The 24,873-nt window shown below is 31.7% G+C and overlaps 1 protein-coding gene across 1 annotated transcript in view; it reads left to right on the top strand.

The window, feature by feature from the left end:
* PHIP (pleckstrin homology domain interacting protein) overlaps positions 1–24,873 on the top strand; it is a 130,266-nt gene that overhangs the window by 35,460 nt on the left and 69,933 nt on the right. Inside the window, exons 8-15 of the mRNA XM_054569644.1 lie at positions 10,454–10,675; positions 10,944–11,044; positions 15,121–15,191; positions 17,148–17,248; positions 17,349–17,389; positions 18,119–18,217; positions 18,932–19,085; positions 19,485–19,619. Of these exons, the coding sequence (XP_054425619.1) occupies positions 10,454–10,675; positions 10,944–11,044; positions 15,121–15,191; positions 17,148–17,248; positions 17,349–17,389; positions 18,119–18,217; positions 18,932–19,085; positions 19,485–19,619 (924 nt within the window). The remainder of the gene's footprint in view (positions 1–10,453; positions 10,676–10,943; positions 11,045–15,120; positions 15,192–17,147; positions 17,249–17,348; positions 17,390–18,118; positions 18,218–18,931; positions 19,086–19,484; positions 19,620–24,873) is intronic.

Below are 24,873 nucleotides of genomic sequence, written 5' to 3'. Positions count from 1 at the left end.
TTTTGGTGAGTAAAAAGATACACCATTGCATTGAGATTATAAAAAACGTATAACTTCTTAATTTTTAGTGTCTGTAAAGTACTTTGTGGGAATTCTTTCTTTAAAGGCAATAGGGATGGTAAGTGTTTGGTTATTGTACTTTATGAAGCGTTATGTGTGTTTTTATTTTAACTAGGTCCATGGCTTAGAACTTTTTTTTAGGGAAAATGGAGTGAAATAATAATTTCTTTTGCTGTCTCATAAGTCTAGTCCGAGTGGTAGGTTTTGAGTTAGAAGAGTACCATTCTAAACCAGCGGTTAGCAAACTGCTACTGAGTCAAATCTAGCTTGCCACCTGTTTTTTGAAATAAAATTTTATTCAAACAGACTCAGTTGTTTACTCAGTTGTTTATGTATTGTCTGTGATTGCTTTTGCACTACAATAGTAGAGTAGTTATGATTGGAAGGTCTATGTTAACTACTGTCTGGTCCTGTACAGAAAAAATGTGCAGCCCCTCTTCTAAACGTGTTTTAAGAGCATTTGATCTGGGGAACAGGAACAGTATATAGAGAGCGAGCTGCTTTCAGATTATTTTTCTTTGTTGAAGACGTATAAATAAAGGGAAATAATTATCACTGTGTTATTTTATATGGTCTTACCAAAGTTTAAAAATGTTGACATTTTACATATGTGATATAATTTGTGACGTGTCAAAGTCAGTGTCATTTGTAATTTTTTATTGGTGATTTGCAGTTACAGATTCCAAAATGTTTGTGAATAAAAATGCAAAGATATGAGAGTACCGTTACTTAAAATTTTCTTGTATTTTTATGATTATTTCCTCAAATGCCAGGTAGGGTAAATATATTTTTGCTGTTCATTAATACTTTATAAAGTCAGATGACTACTGGTTCTTCCCTCATTCCACTGGAAACACACTACCCACTGCTTAATTCTTGGAAAATCAGTTTTGAAAACTGGTAGGATAAGACTTTAAAGATGATAGTAGATCATGAAAGACCAACCAGTGTTTCCTATTTATATATTTGGTATCTTAAGACCTTGCACATTTACTACTAAGGTTATTGTGTAGATATATTTGAAAGCTTTTTCCAAGGAGCTAATTCTCTTGAGTCTTTTCTGAGTAGGAATAGCTAGAAGCAGTTTAGGTGGCCATGTGGTTAAGAGCATCAGCTTGGCATTAGAAGGCTCACAACTTTACCACTTCCTAGCAGGGCAGCTTGGACAGATGACCTCACTCCTTTAATCGCCAGTGTCTCATTTCAGAAAAAATGGGAGAATAGATAATAATAATACCAACCCATAGTGTTGTGTGATTACATGATATATTACTAGTATAGAACAAGATATACAGTGAGCAGTCATTAAGTTTTACCTGCTAGTATTAATTTTATATACAGATTTCAATAAATTTTATCCATTTTATTTTTTTACCCAACTAAAGTCTTTTTTATGAATGCTATATAAAATTTAAACTGAAATCATTGTAGTCGATGAGTAAAATTCTATATTAGGAAAATATACCAGTATTTTGTTGTAGAATATTTCAGTAATTGATGTTTCCCAGTAGATCAATGAGAAGAACCCAGGGAGGGAGATAACATAATAACCAAGTCAGGTTTGCTTTCTAATTCTCTCTTATAGTTTTTCAGTTATTTGGTTTCAGAACCATTGCCTCAAATATTTATTAAAGAGAAACAGAGTTAATGAATTCTCTCAGTAGAAAGCCATTCACTCAAAATGCAAACGTACATTGAGGAACATATAAAAAGGTCATCCCTGTCCCCCTCTTTTTTTCAAAAACAAAATGTATCCTTTTTTCCAAATTAAGGCAAAAGAGCATAAAATATTTTCATAAATGCAATAAATTGAAATAAAGACTGTGATTATGCATTCTTTTAACAAACTTCAGTCTTTTAGGAGCAAGACAGAGTTCTAAAACACTTAGGATATAGAAATGAAATCGTAACATCTGTCCCTGGAGAGTTCACAGATGGTCAACAGACAATATTGATATAATGCAGTAAGATAGAGGCTGCACAAGATACTGAGTTATCTATCACAGGAGAGAGGTATCTAATCCTTTGAGTAGTAGGAGATGGTAAGGGCAACTTACTTGAGAAGTGACACCTCACTTGAGTTGAGCTAGATATTGCAGACTTAGTGAAAGGTATTTGTAAACTTTGGGAGAATGTAACATGCAATTTTGTATTACTGGATATGGCAAAGAATAACTATGAATTATAATTAAGCAAGAGCTGTGGATGTTGGTGGGGGACAAAATCATCAGTATCCTTTTATGACATGAAGGATTGGATTTCCTTCCTAAGGCAATGGAGAGAAAATAAGAGATTTAGACAGAAGAGTGAGTAGAATTTCTCTTTTTAATGACCCCTTCAGTGTTATTAAAGAGTGTGGATTGAAATTAAGTCTATGTACAGAGGAATTGTTCTGGCAGTGATCCATGAAAGAAATCATCAGAGCTTGAATGAGCCACAGTGGAAGTGAGGATGGGATTAACAGATTAAAAACAGAATCTCTAGGATTTAAGAGATTCATTTGAATGTAGGGAGGATTTAAGAGAGAACCTTATAGGATGATGTGTTTCTAATTTGTGTGCCTGGTTAGAAAATTCTGTCACTTAATGGTGGTGTAGAAATTTAAGTGGAGAAGTTTATGAGGGTGGGATGTGGTAAATTTGAGGTATTCATGTGGCTAGCCAAATAGAAATATTCAAAGGGTGGTGGGAGTTTAGGAGAGAGATCTAGGTTAGAAGATTGAGTTTAGGAATCATTGGATGTAGAAATTTACTAGATTACCTTATATGTGTGTAACAAGAAGGTTGAAAGTTAACTTTTAAAGCAGACCAAAGACAAGGAGAGGAATCAGTAACTGAAACTGAGAAAGAGCTGCCTAAGAGGCTAGAAAAAAAGAAAAAGTGGTGTCTTAAAGCCAAAGTATTAGTATTTCATGAGCGATGGAGACCTAAAGTAAAATTAGAACTTGGGAGAGATCTTTGGGATTTGGCAAGGCCATTAATAACCTTGGCAAAAAAAAAAAAGAAAAGAAAGAAAATCATATTATTTTAGTATTAGGAATAGGAGTGAGATTGCAATGCACTGAGGAGGCATTAGAAATTGAAAAATTGAAGAGACTTAATACAGACTTACACTCCAAAAAGCTTGACAATTGAATAAAAAAGGCTGTTTTCTGAATGTGGAGTACTACCACTGAACTTCATACTTCCATTTATATTGTATTTTCTGTCTGTGTTGCAAAAAAAATTGTTTAGATGTCTAAGTTAGGAGCTTTTTAATAGCAAAGACTTTCTCTTAAACCTTTTTAGATCTGTAGTGCTTTACAGAGTATCTGGTGCATACAGTAGGCATACAACAAATGAATGGATCAACCAGTCAATTAGAGGGGAAAAAAATGAATGATGTCCTTTGTTGCAAGAAACTTAGACTCTGTTAGGGGAGATGCATGCAAATGTCTGGAGGACAGATTCCTTTCTGTGCTTCATTTACACTGGTCTTTTACTGTACTGCAAACTTGCAAAACCCATTTATGACTTAGAGACTTTTTGTATGAGTTATTCCCTTTGTCTGGAATTGTCTTCTCCAAAACAGTTCTTTGGCTGATTTCTTTATTAGCAGTTCTCTGTTCAGATACCACTTTCTTAGAGACTGTTCCCTGCTTCCCTTCCCTCTCCATACTCCATCATTATCTATCTTATTACTGTATTTTTCCTATAATAATATTCTTTGAAATTCTGACTTTTTAAATTTTTTTTATTGTATCTTTTATCAAGCTCTGTGAGGACAGAGATGTGGAGTCTTTTATTACTACTGGCCAAAACAGAAATCCATGAGTATATACTACTTTGAATGAATGAATGAATGAATGAATGAATGAATGAATGAATGAATGAATGAGAGAGAAAGGAAAGTTCTTTACATTAGAATACCAACTAATAATTTAGAAAGAAGGATGGTTTAGCAACTGTCATACTGGTGGTTGATTCATTTGTATGTCATCAGCTAAGGCTAACACTGGTAGAGGATGTTGAAGATCTTGGCATAATTTTTCAGTATATTCCCACATCATACTATTTAATTAACAATACTAATCAGTTTAAAGGGGGAAACTGCAACTTTACAGGGTAGAAACCGTGGGAATACTAACATGACAAAGTTAACTTTACACGTAGTGGGATGGCTTAACAGTGTGTGTCCTCTGAATTGAGCACTGAGAAAAACACAGCATCTTGTCTGTAAGATACCAAGTCAGTATGACTTGGGTCTGATCATGAAGAAACATTAACCATAATGAGGGCCAGGGATCATCCTACAGAATTATAAGTCAGTATTCTTTGTAAATTTCTGAGGGCATAGAAAACACAGAGAAAGCCTGAGGAAGTATTCCAGATTGAAGAAGACTAAAGAGACAACTAAAATGTAACATGTGTTGTTGCATAGGGACCTGGCAAAAAGGAAAAGGGAACATTTGTTGAGATAATTGACAAAATTTGAATGGGGCTTGAGGATTGATGGCAGTTTTATCAGTATCCACTTCCCAACTTACATAGGTGAGTGTTCTTGTTTTAGAGAAATACATACACCCTGGGATATTTAGAAGTGATGGGGCATGAATTCTGGAGCCTGCTCTTAGGCGATATAGAAAAAGGCTAATGGTAGTGTGTGCATGTGTGTGTGTTAAATGGAGAGCTAGGAAGGGAAGATGACAATGGAGCAAATGTAGTGAATTGTTTTGTTTTTGTTTTTTAAAGATTTTATTTATTTTTAGAAAGAGGGAAACAAACATCAATATGTGGTTGCATCTCGTGTGCCCCCTACCGGGGACCTGGCCTGCAACCAAGGCACGTGCCCTGCACTGGGAATCAAACCGGCGACCCTTTGGTTCGCAGGCCCACACTCAATCCACTGAGCCACAGCAGCCAGGGCTGAATTATTTTTAATAGTTGGCGAATCTGGGTGATGGAGATATGGAAGACATTGGTACTTAAAACCTGTAAGTTTGAAATTCAAAATTATTTTTTAAAAGTGCATGAGAGAGTTAATGTAGGAATGATGGTGAATATTCAGTAGGTTAATAGTGGAAAGGGGAGTTAGAGTATGGTAATTTATAGGAAGTTAACTTTGTGAAAAATTGTGTGGGTTAAGAGGAAGGAGCTAGGACAGCAGACTTAAAGATTAAAGGAGATAATTGATATGCAGTGGTTTTTAAGGAGGATAGCTAGATGAAAATAGATGAAGATGGGATGTGTAAAGAACAGCTTATTTTGACTAGAAAGATAGTTAATTAGGTTCACAATGAACAACAGATCCTACTTGTCAATGTGGAATATTTTATGTGCTAAGAGTCTTGGTTAGGAAATGGGACTTAGTTGTAGATTTGAGTGATAAAGCCTGGTAACAGGAAAAGAGTGATGAATAGAGACCAGTTAGGGGTTAAAAACAATTGTTGATTAGCCTTTGCCTCCCTAATAAAAAAACGGATTTATGAATTTGCAGTGTTGGAGATTTAGTATGCTTATCTTCTTTTTCAAAAGGGTACTTGGCATCTTGGGATCAGGATCAGAGCAAGTGTTGATTAGATTGATACAAGGTTAGTCATTGGTGGTTTAGGTAGACAGGGAGTGAAAAAAATGAGCATGTGTTGAAATGATTGACACTGCAGTTTAGGGTAATTTATAAGAGAAATGAAACGGGTCTGATTGATTGATTGGTAAGAAAGGAAAGAATGGCCTTTTCTTGGAAAACAAAAACATTGAACTAAATTTAAATTGTAAGCAATTTTTAGCTGCCTGAATATCAGGGTACTTTTTAGCTTAAGTAAGAAAATGACATTGTTGAATACATGGGGTTTTACACATTTAATTCTCTTTGTTCTAATGACACAGAGGTCAAATCTGACTTATAAAGCTATGTAGTATTAGTAAGAGAAATTAAAATTTTCTTTGTTGCCTCTGCCAAGGAATGCCAAATTTTCCAAGATGTAAGTTTAGAAATTACATAATTTCTTCTGTCTTCATGTCAAAATGGTAATCTTTGGGTGGTCTTTATGATTGGGGCTTCTCCTGGCAGGAAAATGTTTAGTAATCTGCTTTTAAATTTTAAGGCCATCAGAGCAGAAGTAACCTGCTATACTGTTCCCCAGTATGTGCAGTTTTCTGCTTGGTGAAGTCAGTGATTGTTTTGTCATTTACTGCTCCGTCCTGTATTTTTTATTGAACAGTTTGCATAGTTATCACTTCTAATCTTCTAGCTTTTGGTTTAAATAAATAAATGCATAAATAAATAGTTTAACAGTTTTAAACTTGCCTTCCAGAAACTATAAAATTTGGGGGGTATAGAATTTAGGCTCTGCTTTAGTCTCTGCCTAAAATTTAAGCGATTCAAAGCCCCGTGTGTCTAAAGTTATTTCATGATGTTTTCATATAAATAGGTAGGACCCTTTTTTTTTTTTTTTTTTTTTAGGTTTAGGGAAATTTTTAATACCCAAGTATATGACAAAGTAGGAAGCCATGTCACAGAGACCTGCAGAACTTCACCAGCCTTATCAAAGCCAGATGTGTACTAGACAGTCCCTGTGCTTTATCTGTGGAGAATGTCAGTATTTGTTTTTATTTATCTGAATTTTGCCTCGAAAAATCATTATTTTGAAGAAGCTTTGTAATTTACAAAGAGGATTCACAAAATAGGAACTTTTGGGGGGATAAACAGAAAAAAAAAAAGGAATTATCCATAGTGTTAGATCTAGTTACATTCTGGAAGAAAAGGTCATTGGTGCCAGATAGTCTCCTTAAAAGGATTAAGAGAAATAACAGTGATTCTGGAATGTTTGATTTCAGTTTTCTTTTTCTGTCCTAAGTTAAAGAGCATATTGATAATCTTAAAAGCACAGGTTTTTATCATTGTGTGCATGGCTTCTTTAGGTGTGGTGGACTAAAAAATGACTACTTTGTTTTCTCCTGGGCCTTGGAGCTTTATAGAAAAATTCTGTCAGTGAGGTTTTTCTAAAATCACACTATCTAATTTTATCAGGACTTTGCAACTGTTGCTCATAGATTTTTTTTTTTTCTTTTAACCTTTTTTCTTACTGCTCTTATTTTTTCATATTTCTAAACTCCTTTTCTGGGTTCCTTTTTTTTTTTTGTTTCCTGTTCCCCCTTTTTAGTAAATCTGGTATTTGTTTTACTTGCTAAGGTTAGAATGATCTAATTTCTTTATTGTTTACTTTAAAATTGCTCTATTATACCTTTCTTGCCTTCATACATCTTAGAAGCCTGTGTGTTCCTCCTAGCCAGGGCCAACCCCCATGCTTATGTAGTTGATCTCATCTCTTTCACCATTAATACAGCATTGCTTTTATTTTAATGTCCACAGCTCTTTTTTTTAAAAGCATTTGAATTGAAGGACTATAATGTCCCACTCTTTGGTTTATTATTGACCTTACTATCATTTGAGGTAGGCTTGTGGAAAGTTAGTTCATCTGTTTCCAAAAATTTTGCCCTAGAGTTTAAAATGAATTTTGTCTTTCTGCCTTTGATTTAAACACATTTATAGTGCTTTTTAAAATGTTTTCCAGGTAAATTTAATTTTTCTTCTCTTCTGCAGTCCTTTTCAGTCATTTAGTGTATTTATATTTCTGATAGTCATTTTAAAATAACTTAGCTGAATTTGTCAGATCATCTTTAGTTTCACATTCCCATAAAAATAAATTAATGATCACAATTAGTGATGCATGGTCTAGAAGTTGCTTACGGATGCCTTAGATTTCTGTTTGAAAATCTGCCAGTTCTTGGGAGCAGGGGTGAAGGTAGAGATAGCACACTATAGGATCATGGAAGAGGATAGTGATGAGATTTCCTTGAAAGGACAAAGATTTCTCTTCTGCAATTTAGTGGAAGGAAAGAGAGGTTATTTGGGATAATACACTCTAGATGAAAATGTGCGTAGTGATTTTTGGTTTGGGGTTTTTTGTTTTTGTTTTTTTGTTTTACAGTATTGTTTGCCTAAATAGAACAAAATTATAAAGTGACATTAAATTGATGAGATTACTAAACAATGAACTCAGTAGGAATATAGTGGGCCTTTTTGTTAAATTTAACTGGTGAAAAGTCACTGGAGGCTGATATTTAGATCACAGGTTGCCACTGTTTCTTTCAGTAAAGTTTTGGTCAAAAAGCTCTGGGTTTTTTTTTCCTATTTGTTAATGTGAAAAATATGTGAAACACCTACAAAGGAATGTAAAGCAAAGTCTTATTCAGATATATAAGAACAAATGAATTACAGTAGAACTGTGATGCATAATGAGATGGTATGATTTTACTTTTTAAATATATTCTATCTGTATTGGCATACTTTAATTTTTGTTGTGAATGTAAATCAGAACCAAATATTGCCTTAATTAATAGGTGAATAAATTGACTTAATTTATGGAATTTGGAGAAATCGAGAATTGAATGAATGCTTTAAAGTCATTTTTTAAAATTCAACAAATATGTGGTATACATCCCATGTGCCAGGTAAACCAGCTTTCTGGAAGTCATAGTCTCATATAGCTACTTCCTTACATCCCTTAGATAGTAGTGACATAATCCTCATTTCTTTAATTTTCCAAACAGCTATTCTATTTTTCTTTTCTGATCTTTTCTATAATAATCTCAGTTTTCTCACTCATTCTATCTTGCCTGCACTATTTTAACAACTTCCACCTGGTTTTCTGTTCATTTCTAGCCTAATTCACACTGATGCCAGGATGCTCTTTGAAAAACATATATCTGATTCTGATACTCTCCTGCTTGGTAATTTAAAAGTGATCCCCATTTTATATCATTTTTTTCCCCTCAAAAATGTTTTTTTATTTTTTTAATCTTTATTGTATTTTTTCCCCATTACCATTTAGTCTCCAGCATATTTCTTAATATATCATAAAGGGTCCTCAACAGTGTTTCCATGACTTTATTCTCGGAGTAAATATATTACCACCAACAAAAGTAGTGTCGGTAGATAGTCCACATACATAGTTTTTTATCATGTACCAGGCACTCCACCTTCATTTACTCACAGTTTTTGCAGAAACCTATTAGGTAGGTACAAATAAGAAAACTGAGGCACAGGAAGCATGTTTAACTTGGCGAAGTTAGCATCTAAAAACTAGTCATAGTAGGTCATGAACCCAGGCATTGATTTTAGAGTCTGTGCTATAAGATACTATACTATATTGCCTCTTCATGAATAAGACTGTTTAAAGGATTGCTGCTTCTGGTTTCCTTTTCAGATCATACCTCTCCACCTCTTAGGAAAAACAGTCTGCTTTCTTGTTTAGATATCATCTGTATAGCACTTAGGACGTATTACTGTATTTATACTCTTCTGCTCTGCTTCATGAGGACAGGAATACTGTGTCTTTGTATCTGATCCTTATATCTCTAGTGTTTTTGGCACATATGTAACTGCGAGGCAGACAGATAAATGAGTGCATAATCACCAGATTTTAAAGGGGAGGGAATCTTAGAGATCATCCAATTTAACCTCCTTGTTTTATAGGTGAAGAGCCTGAGATTAAATGAACATGATGGTAATATCAGATTTTAATGTGGATAATGTACCAAAGTTAAGTTTTATTACTAGTTTTCAGTGATTGGTAACCCATTTAATTTGCTTCAAAGCTCAATTGGAAGAACTGGTTTTATAGTTAAATGAGTGTTCTAGGTTGTGTTGGGAGAGTCTGGTTTAGGGTTGTTCTGTTACACTGTATGATCAAATGATATGCCATGTCTATTGTCAGTATGAGGCAGCTAACTTGTCTGTATCATTCGCTTTTACTCCTCTGAGTAATGTCAGATACAGTGGTGCTTTCTTAAAAGAATTAGATTGGGAGGTTGTAAAGAATTTTAATATGTGCAACCTTTGAAACCTGTTGATAAATTTTGATTCTGGGAAATGGATATATGGGCTTAGTGATAATATTCTCTGTTTTTTTGTATATTTAAAACTTTTTAATAATGAAAAATAGGGGACTATAGGGAGAGAATGGGAATACAGTATTAGCTATAAGATGAATAAGGAAAATTAGAAAATTAAAAAACATAAAAATAAAGCCTAGAAGTTCTAATCTCTACTTTGGCTATATGATATTGAAATGTTTATTTGTACTGCAAATACAGGCATTCATAGAACTATTGTATCTTTTATAGCATTCCTTCCTGCGCTTATTTTGCTCTTGCAGAGTAAACAAGTAATTTATGTATTTTTATTAACTCCATACAGAAAAAAATTTTCTTATAACTGGCTTTGGGTAACTATATGTATGCTTAATTGAATATCAATGATGGGAAACTTGTAGACATAAAGATAATTTCTTTATCTGTGTTAAGATTTTGAATTAAAATTTATAGTTAATTCTACTAATACTCATTTTAAGGGTTCTGATGACTGTCTTGTGAAAATCTGGGCAACAGATGATGGGAGATTATTAGCTACTTTAAGAGGACATGCTGCTGAAATCTCAGATATGGCTGTAAACTATGAGAATACCATGATAGCAGCAGGAAGTTGTGATAAAATGATCCGAGTCTGGTGTCTTCGAACCTGTGCACCTTTGGCTGTACTTCAGGGTCACAGTGCATCTATAACGTCACTACAGGTAGTTTTTTTAATCTTTGAAACATCTTTTTTGATTATAACTTATAGTAAATTTTAAGTAATTTTTATAATTCATTGTATAAAGCCTACTAAAAGGAATATTTTTACCTTCTGTATAAATACATGGCTTTAAATAACTTGGTTGTCATGACTTTCATCAACGTTGGGCGTTTCATAATTCTATTATTGCTATTTGTATGATAAAAATGAGTTTATTATTTGGACTGTGTCACTATCCTTTTAAGGATATTTTTTTCTTTGTTTTTCAGTTCTCACCATTGTGCAGTGGCTCAAAGAGATATCTATCTTCTACTGGGGCAGATGGCACTATTTGTTTTTGGCTGTGGGATGCCGGAACCCTTAAAATAAAGTCAGTTGCTCTTTTATTTCACAGATGTAACATTAAAAGCATAAATGTGTTTAAATGATTGAAGCTACAAAAGTTATAAAGTAGTCAACAATAGGAATAAATTTACTTTTTCTCGAGTAAATAACAGTCATTTTGGCTCGTCATTTTTATGCTTTTCTTTTTCTTGCTTCAGAGAAAAGTTTCTCATGGTTAACATGCTTGCTTCTTTTTTCTCTTATCTTTATCCTAGCCCTAGCTCTTTCCTTTAGAATATACCTATCTTATTACCACTTGTTTCTATATGCTGCATAGTTTTATCTGAATAGCTCCTTCTGATGCTGAGATCATAATCTTGTAGTTCTAAGGCTGTTCTTCAGAACAATTGTAATTATTTCTGTTACCATATCTATAAACTTTAGATTTTATTGTAGATCTAAGGAAGCTTAGGAAAACAGAAAATCATTAAATTTTCACTAAACTACATCAGGGTAGATAGATGCAGACTCTCCCTTGGAGGTTTTTGCATTTTTGCTTTCATTTAAATTATCTTGGTTTATCAAAACAAGTGGGTTAGACAGTATTGTCTTTTGATTAAGGACACTGAGGCAAATAAAGAAATGACTTTCCCATAGTTTAAAACAGTTTTTAAAAATTGGCAAGGCCAGGACTAGAACACTTTTTGCCCCTTGGTCCTGTGGTGTCTATGCCATGCCACCTCTCAAATAGTGGGAATAGGAAGTGCTATAATTGTTCCATAGACAGTCTGTGAATGGGGAGGTAGTGCATCTAGTGTTTCTACAGTGTTGAAATGGCCATCTCTCTGCTTTCAGAATAGAAAGCCATTCAGATTAGGAAGTTTATCTCAGTAATTATCTCTTCTGTTTATAAATTATCAACATAAATTGAGTTCTTTAATAAATAATTGGTGTAAGTTGGTGTTCTTTAAAACATTAGTGTTTAAATAAACTTCATATGGATGAACATCCCCGAAGAGTGCCTGTTATGGAAGGGCATTAGGAGGCCACTGCAGCTTGAATAACAACGAAGGATTGTGATCAAAGACATGCTTCTTTGGAGAAAGCAAATTGATTTCACTTTAGTTGTATTCTTAATATTTAGAATATTAAAGGGTTTCTGTAGACATTTAGATAAAAATTGAAACATTTTATTTGTATATGGATAATAGCAATAGTTAATTGTTGTTTTCCTTTGTGTATTTTTTACCACAACATGAACCTGATTGGGATACCTTTTTTTTTTCTGTCTTGTTTTTGCAGAGAAGAAGTGTTTAGCAATCTTAAAATTAGCATAGGAATCAAAATGGTTTTATAAAATTAAACTCTTTGTGTCTCTTGAGGATTACATTGCTAAGTATACTAATACATATCTCTATACTTGGGAAGTAATTCCATGTAAATGATGTTTTTTTCAGAATGTTTTCATAGATTTATCCAAAAATTCACTACCTTAATTTTTCACATAACTTTTAAAAAACTAGACATAAGTGGGGAAATGTTTATAATTTTCTATTGTCTTTTTTCTTAACAGTTTATCATAGCCATTTATAATAACTTCAATAGCTGCATTATATTATATTCCATGGAGTTGTTGTTCCATATTTTGCTTAGTGATTTTCCTGCTCTTAGACATAAACATGTTTTTGTAGTTGTTTATAAATAGTATTCTTTTCTATTTGTTCTGATAATTATTTCTTGAAAACTTTTAGAGTCAGATATAAAAATAAGAGTAATTTTTCCTTAAATACAGGGACACCTATTTTCTTTCCTATATTAGTTGATATATAGTTGATAACTGCCAAAAAAAAATGGCAGGACTTAAATTACCTTGTTTATGTTAGAGATGCTTTAATTACTCATCAAAGGCAAAAATTGTATTGACATATACTGTTTTGTATTAGAGACTTCAACAACCCTCTCTGCCTTAATTGAAAGAATCAATTTGATCACTAAATGTAACTTGTTCTGGAAAACAGAATCTCTTGATAAAATTCACTTTATTATATAGGGTTTATATGTGTAGTAACAACTCTCTCTAGTAAAGATGCTGCTTCTTAGGTAAGTAATCTGATTAGTTGGGTGACTCGGAAACTGGCTCAAGAGATAGATTTATGAATAGGGAGAAGTTGTCCAAACATATGTAGAATAGATGTAAGGAGAGAATTAGAATCTTAAAATATGCAGATAATCATAATGATATCCAATTTTTATTAAGCGCTTATCTGTCAAGCTAGTACCAAGCACTTTGCATTTGTTGTATCATCTTTATGACAACTCTGTGAGGAAGGTATATGGGAGGTATATTATCATCTTCAGGACAAAGGGGAAGAAAGCTGAGGGCAGATACTGGAAGTGTACTGTCAGAATCCAATCTTAACCACTGTGCCAAACTAAATAGAAGTTATTCATGTTGAAGTATGTGGAACTGGTTAAACCTAATTAAAATACTGATGATACTAATAAATTATTTTGTGTGTTGGGCACTGTACTAAGTACTTTATGTGGATTATACTGATTTAATTCACTCAGGAACTTTGAGATATATTGTTTTTACCCCCATTTTACATGTGAGGATCCTGAGGTACAGAAATGTTAACTTGCCAAGGTTATACACATGAATAAGTGGCAGAGCTAGGAATTGAATTTGGTCTGAGTCCTAGGCCTACTTTAAAATAATTCCTCAAATACGCACTTCAAAATAAATTATTTGTACCAGCTTATCTGTTTTTTTCTCTTAAAAAATTAAAGCCCATTTAAAATAACAATCTATATGATTATATGCATATTCTAGTTATGAATTCCAACTAAATGGTTGTTTGTCACTTACACGAGAGATTGTGCCAAAAAATGTAGAGCTATGATCAGTAAGATACTAAGGAAACTGTAGCACTAAATTTTTTTCTTTATAATTTCAAATTAATTCATTTAAATTATAATTCCTTTAATTTTACTCTGATAAATTTAGGTTTTAAGAATGTTTTAATAACTTTCAGTTTGTCTAAATTGTGTTATGCTGTAGGAGAGTCTGTGGATATTAAGAAAAAGTGTAAAATGTGAATTTAAAAAATTTATTTAGAAATTTGTTTTTAAAAATTTAACAACTATGTTTTGTTGTATTCTATATCAGTAAGAAAACTATTATTGTTCAGAATATAAAATTGATAGATCAGAATTTTTCCCCTTTAAAAGAACTAAAAATTGAAACCACTTTGTATTAGAATGCTATGAATTGTAAAAGTTGTGCAGTGCGCTCTGGTTGAGGTCAGAGGCTCTGTTTTTGAAATTTTTTACTAATTTGAGAAAAACTAGGTCAAAATGTGTATTAAATAGGGCTTTAAATGTAATCACTGTATTGGAGCATTACACATACATTGTCCCATACATGTATTAGATCTGGTATGTAAAATCTGTAATATTTTTCTTAATATGGTTGATTATAACATTCACTAAACATTTAATATTAATATTAACTTGATATTTTAAACACAGTTAATACAATTAATGTAAATATAGTTTAGTGTAACCTATTTTCTATCAATCGCTATTTTGAATGAATAATATAGTTGCTGTGAGTCGAATAGTCTTAAGGTTTTTACTAGGATAAATGTAAGCTTCTTAGTTTTTGGAGTCTTATAAGACATTTTTGTTACATTAAATGATAAGGGGAGATGGCTAATAATGTGTGACATTGAAAAACTTTAGTTATTGGTGGTATACATATGTCATAAGCAACATCCTATTTTACTAGTGTGTTCTTGTTTACAAATGGCATATTTGTATTTTTGCATTAGTATTATATTTGATCAAACACTGAGAAACTGTTAAATTTGATTGAGTGTGACAAGTGGCTTTGGGATTGTTTTTTGTATAGATTGTTGTGTAATCAGGAACTCCTCCAAAATCTGTACCTAGAGTTTTCACAAGATCTGATCATGACACATAATGATTTCCAACTTGTTTTTAGGAAGGGAGACATCTGTTGCTTCTTACTTAATTCTGTTCTGTGATTATTTTTTAGAACAGTGATTTCTGGCATTTCTGTTCACTTTGTGATATTTTTAATTGATTTTTGTTTTATAGTCCAAGACCTGCAAAATTTACAGAGCGCCCTCGGCCTGGAGTTCAAATGATCTGTTCGTCTTTTAGTGCTGGTAAGATTTTTTTTCTCCCTAATTTTCTGCTTAAAGTTGCACATTAGAATCTTCTCTTTTCCTGGATATTGTACACGGTGGGGCAAAAAAGGCTTATATTTTTTGTATGAAAAATAGTACAATAATTAACAAATATAATACAATAATAAATTCTGTATTTCACATACTCACAACTGTAAGTCTAGTTTTGCCCCACCTTGTATTTTCGAAGGCAACTATATGCTTACGGTATGATGTACCCTAGAAAGTTCTCTGCACTGAGTAATTTGTATGCAGAATGGTAAAAGACAATGTGACCCATGAACAAAAGTTTTTAATGAACACAGAGTATGTACATTGTATGTAAAGACACAAAGCCTGTATTTTAGAGTTGAAAAAGAGGTGGTAGAGCTGTTGATTAAATGCCAAAATTTTAGTAGATTAAATATATTTGTTAAGGCACAGGAAATGAAAATGGGACATTCGTGATAAAGATACCCTCAGGGTCCCTGACTTCACTTACAGTACTGTTTTGGACTGAATGTTTTTGTCCCTCCCCGCCCCACTTCCATGTTGGCACTCTGATCTCAGACTTCCCAGCCTCCAGAGCTGTGAGAAGTAGGTGTCTATTATGTTTGGATTTTCGGGTTTGTTTCTGTTTGTTTTGGTTTTTAGAAAGGAAGGAAGGAAGCTAGCTTATAGTAGAACACAAAATTTTGGAAAATATTTACTATTGTAATATAAATCATACTCTTTCACATATGCCAGAAGATGAAACTTAATTTAGAAATATTTGAACTTTGCTAGAGTTTAATTCATATACTCACAGGACTAATATTTTTCTTTAAGAAGATTGTAATGCTCTGATAATAGAATAGTTTGAAAATTTACTCTGTTAATTAAGGAGTGAATCTTTGAGTAGTTATCTTGCTGTAAGAAAGGTATTTCCATGGATTTTAAATTTATCCTATAGCTAAGTAACATAAATTTGATTGATACTTGTACAACTTTATTAATTATTTTGTTCATTTTTTATTTTCTCTTTAAAAATTAGCTGTATAACAATGCTGACATTCAAATTAAGTTTTGAGTTAATGCGACAGCATTTTAATGGATATTAAGTCTTTTTTAAACAAATTATCTGCAGATTTGAAGTAAATTGATGAGAAAATGAAACATGAAAATATTTAATACTTAATGTTCCTAGTACCAGTTATTTTCACATTTATTTCCAGTTTTACTTTACCTTTTCATTTCATAATCATGGATAGCCTGAGATAAGTGATTGCAAACTGATGACATGAATCTATTTTTGCCATACTAATACCCAAACATTTTTAATTTCTAACTTTTAGATTTCTGCTGTTACTTCCATGAAGACAAATTTTCCTTCTAGTAATAACATAAATGTAGACATTAATGTGTTCAGAGTACACTGCAGGAGAGTACTGATTCCAAAGACAGTAAATTGAATATACAAATAATGGTAGTAGAAAATAGAATGTATGTGCTATAAAACAAAGTCTTAAATGAGACTTCAGAAGAGAGCAGCCTCATTTGATTGCAAAACATGTGAAAACAACCTCCTGAAGGAGTTAGGCCCTGAAAGTTTGGTAGAATTTTAACAGGTGGGAGATGGGACAAGAGAGGGATTTTAACAGTTAAAAGACATGTTTTCTAGCGAGGATAACTGTTAATTTCAACATAAGATTATGTAGTCACACTGATATTATTTGTAATGCAAAGCTTTACTTCTGTAAATATTGAAAAATTCATCCTATTCAAAGCTATGATAGCAAACTTGTTTATTAAATTTAGGTTAGATATATTATATACTTAGGATAAATAGGAATAGTTTTAGAGTAAAGTATTAATCATCCAGTATATATTGTGGTAATGTTATTTGCATTGAATTATCTATTTTTTAGAGATTTTGAAATTGTGTTTTACTGATAAGTGTTTGCTATTATTCTTCAGGTGGAATGTTTCTGGCCACAGGAAGCACAGATCATATTATTAGGGTTTATTTTTTTGGCTCAGGTCAGCCAGAGAAAATATCAGAATTGGAGTTTCATACTGTAAGTATTGGCAAAAAGAATTAGATGAGAGCAATTTAAATGAGTCTGACAGTTTATTTTCAGGATCCTCTTTTTTTTTTGTTTATCTGTTTATGTATAGGACAAAGTTGACAGTATCCAGTTTTCCAACACTAGTAACAGGTAAAATAATTATTTTTCTTAAATATAACTCCAATTTTAAGAATTATAACATAAAGATGATTTTTATTGTCAGATTTTTATTAGAATTGTATTTGAATTAACTGCCTAAAAGAAAGATCCTGAACAGTTACACTGGAAGATGAATATAGCCTTCAGATGCAAACATAGGTCTTTATGTTTTATTTGTAATAATGTTAGTGTTTTTTGGCCACTTTTAATAATGTGGCCTTTTATCCACCCTACATATTTCCTGTACATATCAAACAAAGAGAAAACTTTTAGTAGACATTAGAAATAGATTACAATGTAATAATTGAGGCAGAACTGGTTTTCCTATGTTCTTGTTTTAAAATAAAAGAAAGGTATTTCTAAGAACTTTAAGTAGAACAAGTCATGGTCATTAATATTGAGAGGAAGGTCGGTATTTTTCCATTGGAAAATACTAATTCTATTTCTAAGCTAGTAAACAATGGCCCTGAAACCCTTTTGAACATTATTTTTGAAACCTATCCACGCATATTAGAATACGTGTATATAAAATTTTAAAAAGCCTACAATGTTTCCAAAGTGCTCAGTTTTGCAGTAAATATCTGATAAAGTAATTTTAATTGATTTAAGTAAAGATGAGTTCTGTCTTCTTGAGTATTTTAAGAAAACACCTCTTGGAAAGTACATTTCAGTAAATTGTGTCATTTTTTTTCTTTTGGGGGTGGGGTGCTTTTAATACAGATTTGTAAGTGGGAGTCGTGACGGGACAGCACGTATTTGGCAATTTAAACGAAGAGAATGGAAGAGCATTTTGTTGGATATGGCTACTCGTCCAGCAGGGTAAGAGATCAAATTTGAAATACATAAATATAGATAGATCATTTAGTGTATGCTGTACACCGGTTGGTATGACTCTCAAGCCTATAAAAGTACGTATATTATAGTCCATGTTAAAATGATTGCTTGATAACTAGAGGTGCTACTGGAGATGAAAGGCTTCAATTTTTATGAAATGATTTTGCAATATATGAGAAGACCTGCATTTATTTCTTTTTCAGTTCAGCTTTAAGGTAGTAAGAATAATGTAAGAACAGTTGTAAGTTTCACTATTTTTTTAAAAGCAGAACATACTATAATGTTTCATCTGTTACAGAGGGATGATGTGGTATATCCAATGGTTTTCTTCAGCCAACAGTAATTATATCTTGTAACTGTTATTTTGTTTTTAATGTTTAAAAATTTTTTTATATATATATTTCTATATAGTAGTCTTAGATGGGAGAACAAAGCTATTAGCAGGGATGATAGTAACAAAGATGGAGAGCAGCATGACAGAGTTTTTATTCAAAGTCATATTTAAGGGCTTAAGAGTGCTGAAATCCTAGGTTTGCTGACTCAGTGCAGTGATTTTTGCCATCTTGTTTATTCAAAGTATTCTTCACTGTTAAGCGATAGTTACGTTAATGAATATAAATTTTATGAAATACATTTAGATTTTTGTCATACTGGTATTTTAATGTCAGTGTAAACAAATACTGCCTCCATCACTTTTAGCCAAAACCTTCAAGGAATAGAAGATAAAATCACAAAGATGAAAGTAACTATGGTGGCCTGGGATCGACATGACAACACAGTTATAACTGCAGTTAATAACATGACTCTGAAAGTTTGGAATTCTTACACGGGTCAACTAATTCATGTCTTGATGGTGAGAAAAAAGATTAATTTTATTTGGTATTGAAACTGATAGTAGAATGAAGTCATTATGTTGGCTAAAATCTCTAACGTGCTAGATGGGTAACACACCTTTGCTGGAGATTGGAAATAATTTTAAAATGCAGTTAAATGGGTTTAGCTTGGAAATATAGATTGTTGCTGGCTTTTTAGTGTGTTAGGGCTACATCAATAGTATTTGCATGTTTTAACCAAGTAATAGTTTACTTGGACAGTGATATTAGCTCAACTTCATTATTTTACATTGATAAATGAAGATTTTTGCCACTTTAATAAGTCTTACAACTCAGGTTCTAAAACTGTTTCCGTATTGGTGTTCGATTGAATTTCTGTTCTAATATTTATAATTCTTTGCTACTTCAAAATATTTCAGGGCCATGAAGATGAGGTATTTGTTCTTGAGCCACACCCATTTGATCCAAGAGTTCTCTTTTCTGCTGGTCATGATGGAAACGTCATAGTATGGGATCTGGCAAGAGGAGTCAAAATTCGATCCTATTTTAATATGGTAATTATCAGCCTCTTCATAGCTATTAAAGGTTTGGGGACATCTTAATTCCGGTACTCTGCATATCACAAAGGAAATCCATTTATGAATATGTTTTGTCATTATTTTGACTTTAGTTTCAAAAAGTTACTTATTCCACACTTAAATTTAAAAGAATTAAATATTGTACATATTAAAGTTGTACATATTTTCTTTTTTATAGCTGTTATTTTTTAAATAACTTATTTGTGATAACAGCTGTTATCACAAATAGCTGTTATTTTTTAAAATAACTTATTTGTGATAACAGTTAATTTTTAAAATAGTTTTAACAGTGAAACTTTGATGAGAAACTCGAGTATGAAGATACATTATAGGTAAGACAAGTTGAGAAAACTATGTGAAGAAATTATAAATAAATATTTATATTGTGTTATACTTCATCAGTAGTCCTATAGTACAACATAATTTAATTAAAATACACCCATTTTAAAATTAAGGTAAAGAATCAGGAATTCTTGCCTTTTATGAAGTTACATTAAATATTTATTTGGGATTAAGTGCTTTTTCCTCCATATTTTGCTGCTTACACAGATTTTTACTGTATTTTGCTGAGTATTTGAATTGCAGTGGTTTAGTGTCATAAACACCTTATTCTGCAGCATTTTCATTTCTCTCTAACCACTGTTTGATGTGCTCCTTAAATATTACTGTTTAATTACATGCTTTTACTCTGCTTCCTATATTTATCAGTGATACCCTTCAGCAAAGATAACAAAAAATGTGTTTCTCCTATTTTGGTATATTTAAATTGTTTGAAAAATCATGGATAGAAATCTTTGGTAATAAATTATAAAACAATACAATTAATAGTGTGCATGGTTAGAATTATTTTGCAAACAAAATTGTTTTCACAAAACAGCCTTGTGAAATATAATAGTTTGTGAAAAAATTTCATGACAGTGATAGCGTACTTGGTTGATAATCATAGTAAAGTTACTTATACGTAGTAAGAAGTCAATAAAAACAGTGTGAAGGAGGAGTAAACAGAACATAAAAGGAATTCTTATTAATAAAGGAATTAACTCTAGCTGTCTTTATTGATATGCCTTATTGCACAATAAGTTAAGAAAGATTTGTCAAATTCTTATTTTTCCAAAAATATAGTGTTAATTATTTGGGGTAAAATTGTCAGTGATGGATGGATTTCCTTAGTGATTATAAGTATAAAGGAGATTTTTTTAAAAAGCAAATCCTTAAATATGTTGTAAATAATTTTTTCACCTTTTGTGTTTTTGGTTTGCTTCTTTTTGGGACATCTTGTTGAATAAGGAAATTAGCCATTTTTCATTTTGTCTTTATAGTTTCTAAAGAAAACGATTTGTGGTCTATACATATATTAGTGACTTTATTTGGTAATTTAATGTTTTCAGAGGGTATTGGTATATTAGTAGAGTGTTTAGAAGGAAAGTTTTCTCATACTGAATATTATTTTTACCTTTAAGTTATAAAGGTGAATTTTTTTCCCGTCAAATAAATTGATCACACTAATAGTACACCTTATCAGTAGATACAGAAATTGTAGCACCTGGAGATTGAAGTGATTTACTCTTAGACCATTACAAATTAATGATATAATCAGGAGTAGAAGTCACCCATATTATATTGTATATGCTTTGAAATTAGCTAAGGATTTAGTTACATTACTGCATTGAAAATTGTTTATTGTTTAATAAATGGTGTAGATAAGGATATTTCTCCTATTTTTGAATGAGATGAGAAGCCTTTAAATGTCAGAAGAAACAAATATGTGTAATAAGTAGAATTGGACATTATCCATAGATTCTTCAAACTGTGAGAATAACATAACCAGAAAGGATTAAAAATATATACTACATTAAACAAAACAGAAAATGAGCTACTCTGTCTCATTAACATGAAGATACTCTTTAATTTTGTGGGTGATTTTTAAAGGCTTCCAAAGTACTTCTACATATTACCTTACTTGGGTCTCATGAAAACCTGGTAATACAGTCAGAGTAGATTTTATTACTGGTTTTGCAAATAGAGAAATTTTACAGAGGTAAGTGCTTTGCCCAGGGTCAGCTAGGTCACAAAGCTATTATACAGGTACTAGGGATTTAAACCTTTGTTTTTTTGTTCTTAATGATAACTCTAGTTGTGTTTAGTCACTGGATAGCCAATGTCCAACTCTCCTAGTTAGAGGTATGGCTTGGGAAAATATTTTCATAATGATACTAAATCTGAGTAGATTTTTTGAGATATAATTTAGCTTGATGATTTTTTTTCTGTCTCTTAAGTTATCCAAGTGCCCTAGTTTTTGCTTTTTACTGTTTTTTGTTTTGTTTTGTTTTGTTTTTTAAATCTATGGGCAGATGGAAGATAAAGCATCCAGCATTGCTATTAAGAAAATAAAACAATTTGAGGGAGAAGTAGAAGCTTGTGTTTACTATCCACTAACATGAATGTTGAATTTTGGCTAGAGTTATAACTATTCGGCTCTGCAGCTAATAATTAAGTTTGGTGTTACTAAAATACCATAAAAGTTGATACAGTACAAATTTAATCCCTGGCATTAAGTGCTAATAATCATAGGTTCAAATTAGTAAATATTATTTTTGTGCCCTATGTGGAGAGACTAGTTATGGTGTAAGTTTAGATATGAAAGTATAACATTATTAAGATTAATATTTTGTGTTTTAAAATCAAACTTATAACATGAATAAGAAAATTCACCATTAAACCTAAGTCCAGAAAGTAAGGAATGTAAATTGTGCCTTTAGTTCTGGCAGATTAGCTCAGTTGGTTAAAGTGTTGTCCTAATGTGCCAAGGTTGTGGGGTTTGATCACTGTTCAGGGCACACACAAGAATCAACCAATGAATGCATAAATAAGTGAAACAACCAATCAGTGTTTTTTCTCTCTCTCTGTCTCTTTCTCTCAAATCAATAAAATAATTTAGTGAAAAGAATCACAAGTGAAAAAAAATGAACTTTGAAAGAACAAAAATTTTATAAACATTCTTATAAAAATGCAGGTTTTATTAAGTATATTTTGAAAATACTGTTTTAATATCAGTTCCTCTTTTTATGATAATTGAATTTTCCACTTGAAATACATACCTCTGTAAAAGGTAATGAAATTATGTAATAATTATTTTGTATTAATCAGCATTTTATCGTATTTTCCTTATCTATTACAGAAATTAAAATTGTTTTTTAAAATTTTAGGAATAGTAAAAAGTTCCATATCATTAAAAAGCCCTTCAATTTTTAAATGACTGTGTTTGCTATATAATAATTATATTTTAACAAATAAATTTATTCATATATTTTATAAATTTAAAATATTGAGTGTTGATATTTTAATATTACACTGATATTCATCATTCAGATAAATATTTTGATTTCTTTCTTTTTTCTGCAGCCAAGCTATGACAACACTTTAAAAAATCTCATACTTTATTTTAGGATCACCGAAATTTATAAACAAAAGGTTTGAGATTGAGAATCGAAATAAAGATATTTAATTGGTATGCTTGTGTAATTTCCTAATATATTTCATTTCCAAATCTTATAAATGGATTCTCAACTTGTTAGTAGTATTATCTATAAAAAGTGATAGAATCATTTTTATTATTTTCACTGCTAGCTTTGCTCTTAATAGAAGCTCTGAATAATAAAAGCAGTTGAAGAGTGGATGCTAGATTTGTTTTTATTTTTGTTTTTTATAAGAAGTATATGACAAATGACATAGGGTATGAAGTAGAATAGACAGTGCATATTCCTCGCACTCCCTCTCCCCCTTGTCTCATCTTTAAAAATGAAATAATCCTAAAATAAACTTTTAAAAGCATTTGTTGGAAAAGCATAATTTATAAGGTAGAAACATTGGAACTTTTTCTTTTAATGAACCAAAGAAAGAAGCTAAAGAGAATATTGTCAAGAATGTTACAAACATCAGACAAATTTATGCTTTCTTGAAAGAACTTGAATTCTAGGCCTTAAACCTGACTTACCTACATACATTCTTTTAAATTAAAACTATGTAAATTACTCATGTTTCAGCTCAACAGTCCTTATGTAACTTGAGTGTTCAGTGCAAAAATGGAGTATATTTGGACATTTTATTGAAGGCAGAAAGTGTATATTAAGAGTATTTTTAACTGGGCATAGTTAGCAAGCTCATGAATTTTTGTTTGATAGTGGCAGGAGGTATATAGTATAGATTTGTTTTAATGAGAATTGTTCTAATTCTAGTTTAAAGTCTCTAAACCCAAGTTAATTACTGAAAGGCAGATAAATTATTCCCAGAAATAACTTGAAAATGTGTGAAAATTCTCTGAAGTCAAGAGCTTTTATAAATATTTTAATTCCCTGAAAGAGGTAGGCAAGTTTAGAAGTTTATATAACCATAATGTTTCTAAGTTTACAAAGTTGTTTTCAAGCCTTTTTTTGCTTAAATTATCAAAGTACAGCTAAGTTTTATTATAAGTTTAAGTGAATATTAAGTTCATTTGAAAATATATGAAAAGAAACTTTTAAATTTCTTAACGCTAGGCTATTTGATCATTAGATAGTAAATAAAATATGTTTGGAGTGGGACTTGTAGATTCCACATTAGTAGTTTTTCTTGTGTATCTTGTGCTTTTGCTTTATCTTTCCTGCTCTCTTTTTTTCTCTATATCTATTGTTCTACCTATGTTTATGAATTTCTCTCTCATGTCAATTTCTGTCATGTTCAAAGCTCTTCTGGTTGCCTCTTGTCTGGTTCTGATTTTAACTGAAGAGTACAATATGCCTTTTGCTAGAAAGCGGTTTTACTGAATTTGGTTTTTGCTTTGTTTTTGTTGTTTTATGGGTAAGTTCCAAATAACAATTTTATTTAATTATTTTTTTCTTTTTATAATTGTTAACCTTTCTTTTACTTGAGAGTGAAAAAAAAATGTTCCAGTGTCCACTAATCCAGAACAATAAATTCTCCTTGCAACGTTCCAAACAAGCAGAGGCTGCCAATCCACCACTCAGAATTTTTGCACATGTATACTTCTGACATGACCATGTTCTCAGTGTGACCTCTATTTTAGTTTTTAGACAATTGTAGCTGTGTGCATCTGGGAAAGGGAGAATGAAAAGCTTAAAATAGGTATATCTCATGTCATGTTCTCTTGTAAATCCAGATTTCAAGATCTCTCTCTCTCTCTCTCTCTCTCTCTCCCCCCTCCCTCTCCCTCCCTCCCTCCCTCCCCCGCCTC

The sequence above is a fragment of the Pteronotus mesoamericanus genome, unplaced genomic scaffold (genome assembly GCF_021234165.1).
Source record: "Pteronotus mesoamericanus isolate MK-2021 breed Mesoamerican mustached bat unplaced genomic scaffold, CSHL_Meso_final contig_20, whole genome shotgun sequence".
In the NCBI taxonomy this organism is placed as follows: Eukaryota; Metazoa; Chordata; class Mammalia; order Chiroptera; family Mormoopidae; genus Pteronotus; species Pteronotus mesoamericanus.
The sequence above is the reverse complement of the archived record's forward strand: the minus strand, read 5'-3'. Positions and strand labels throughout refer to the sequence as shown.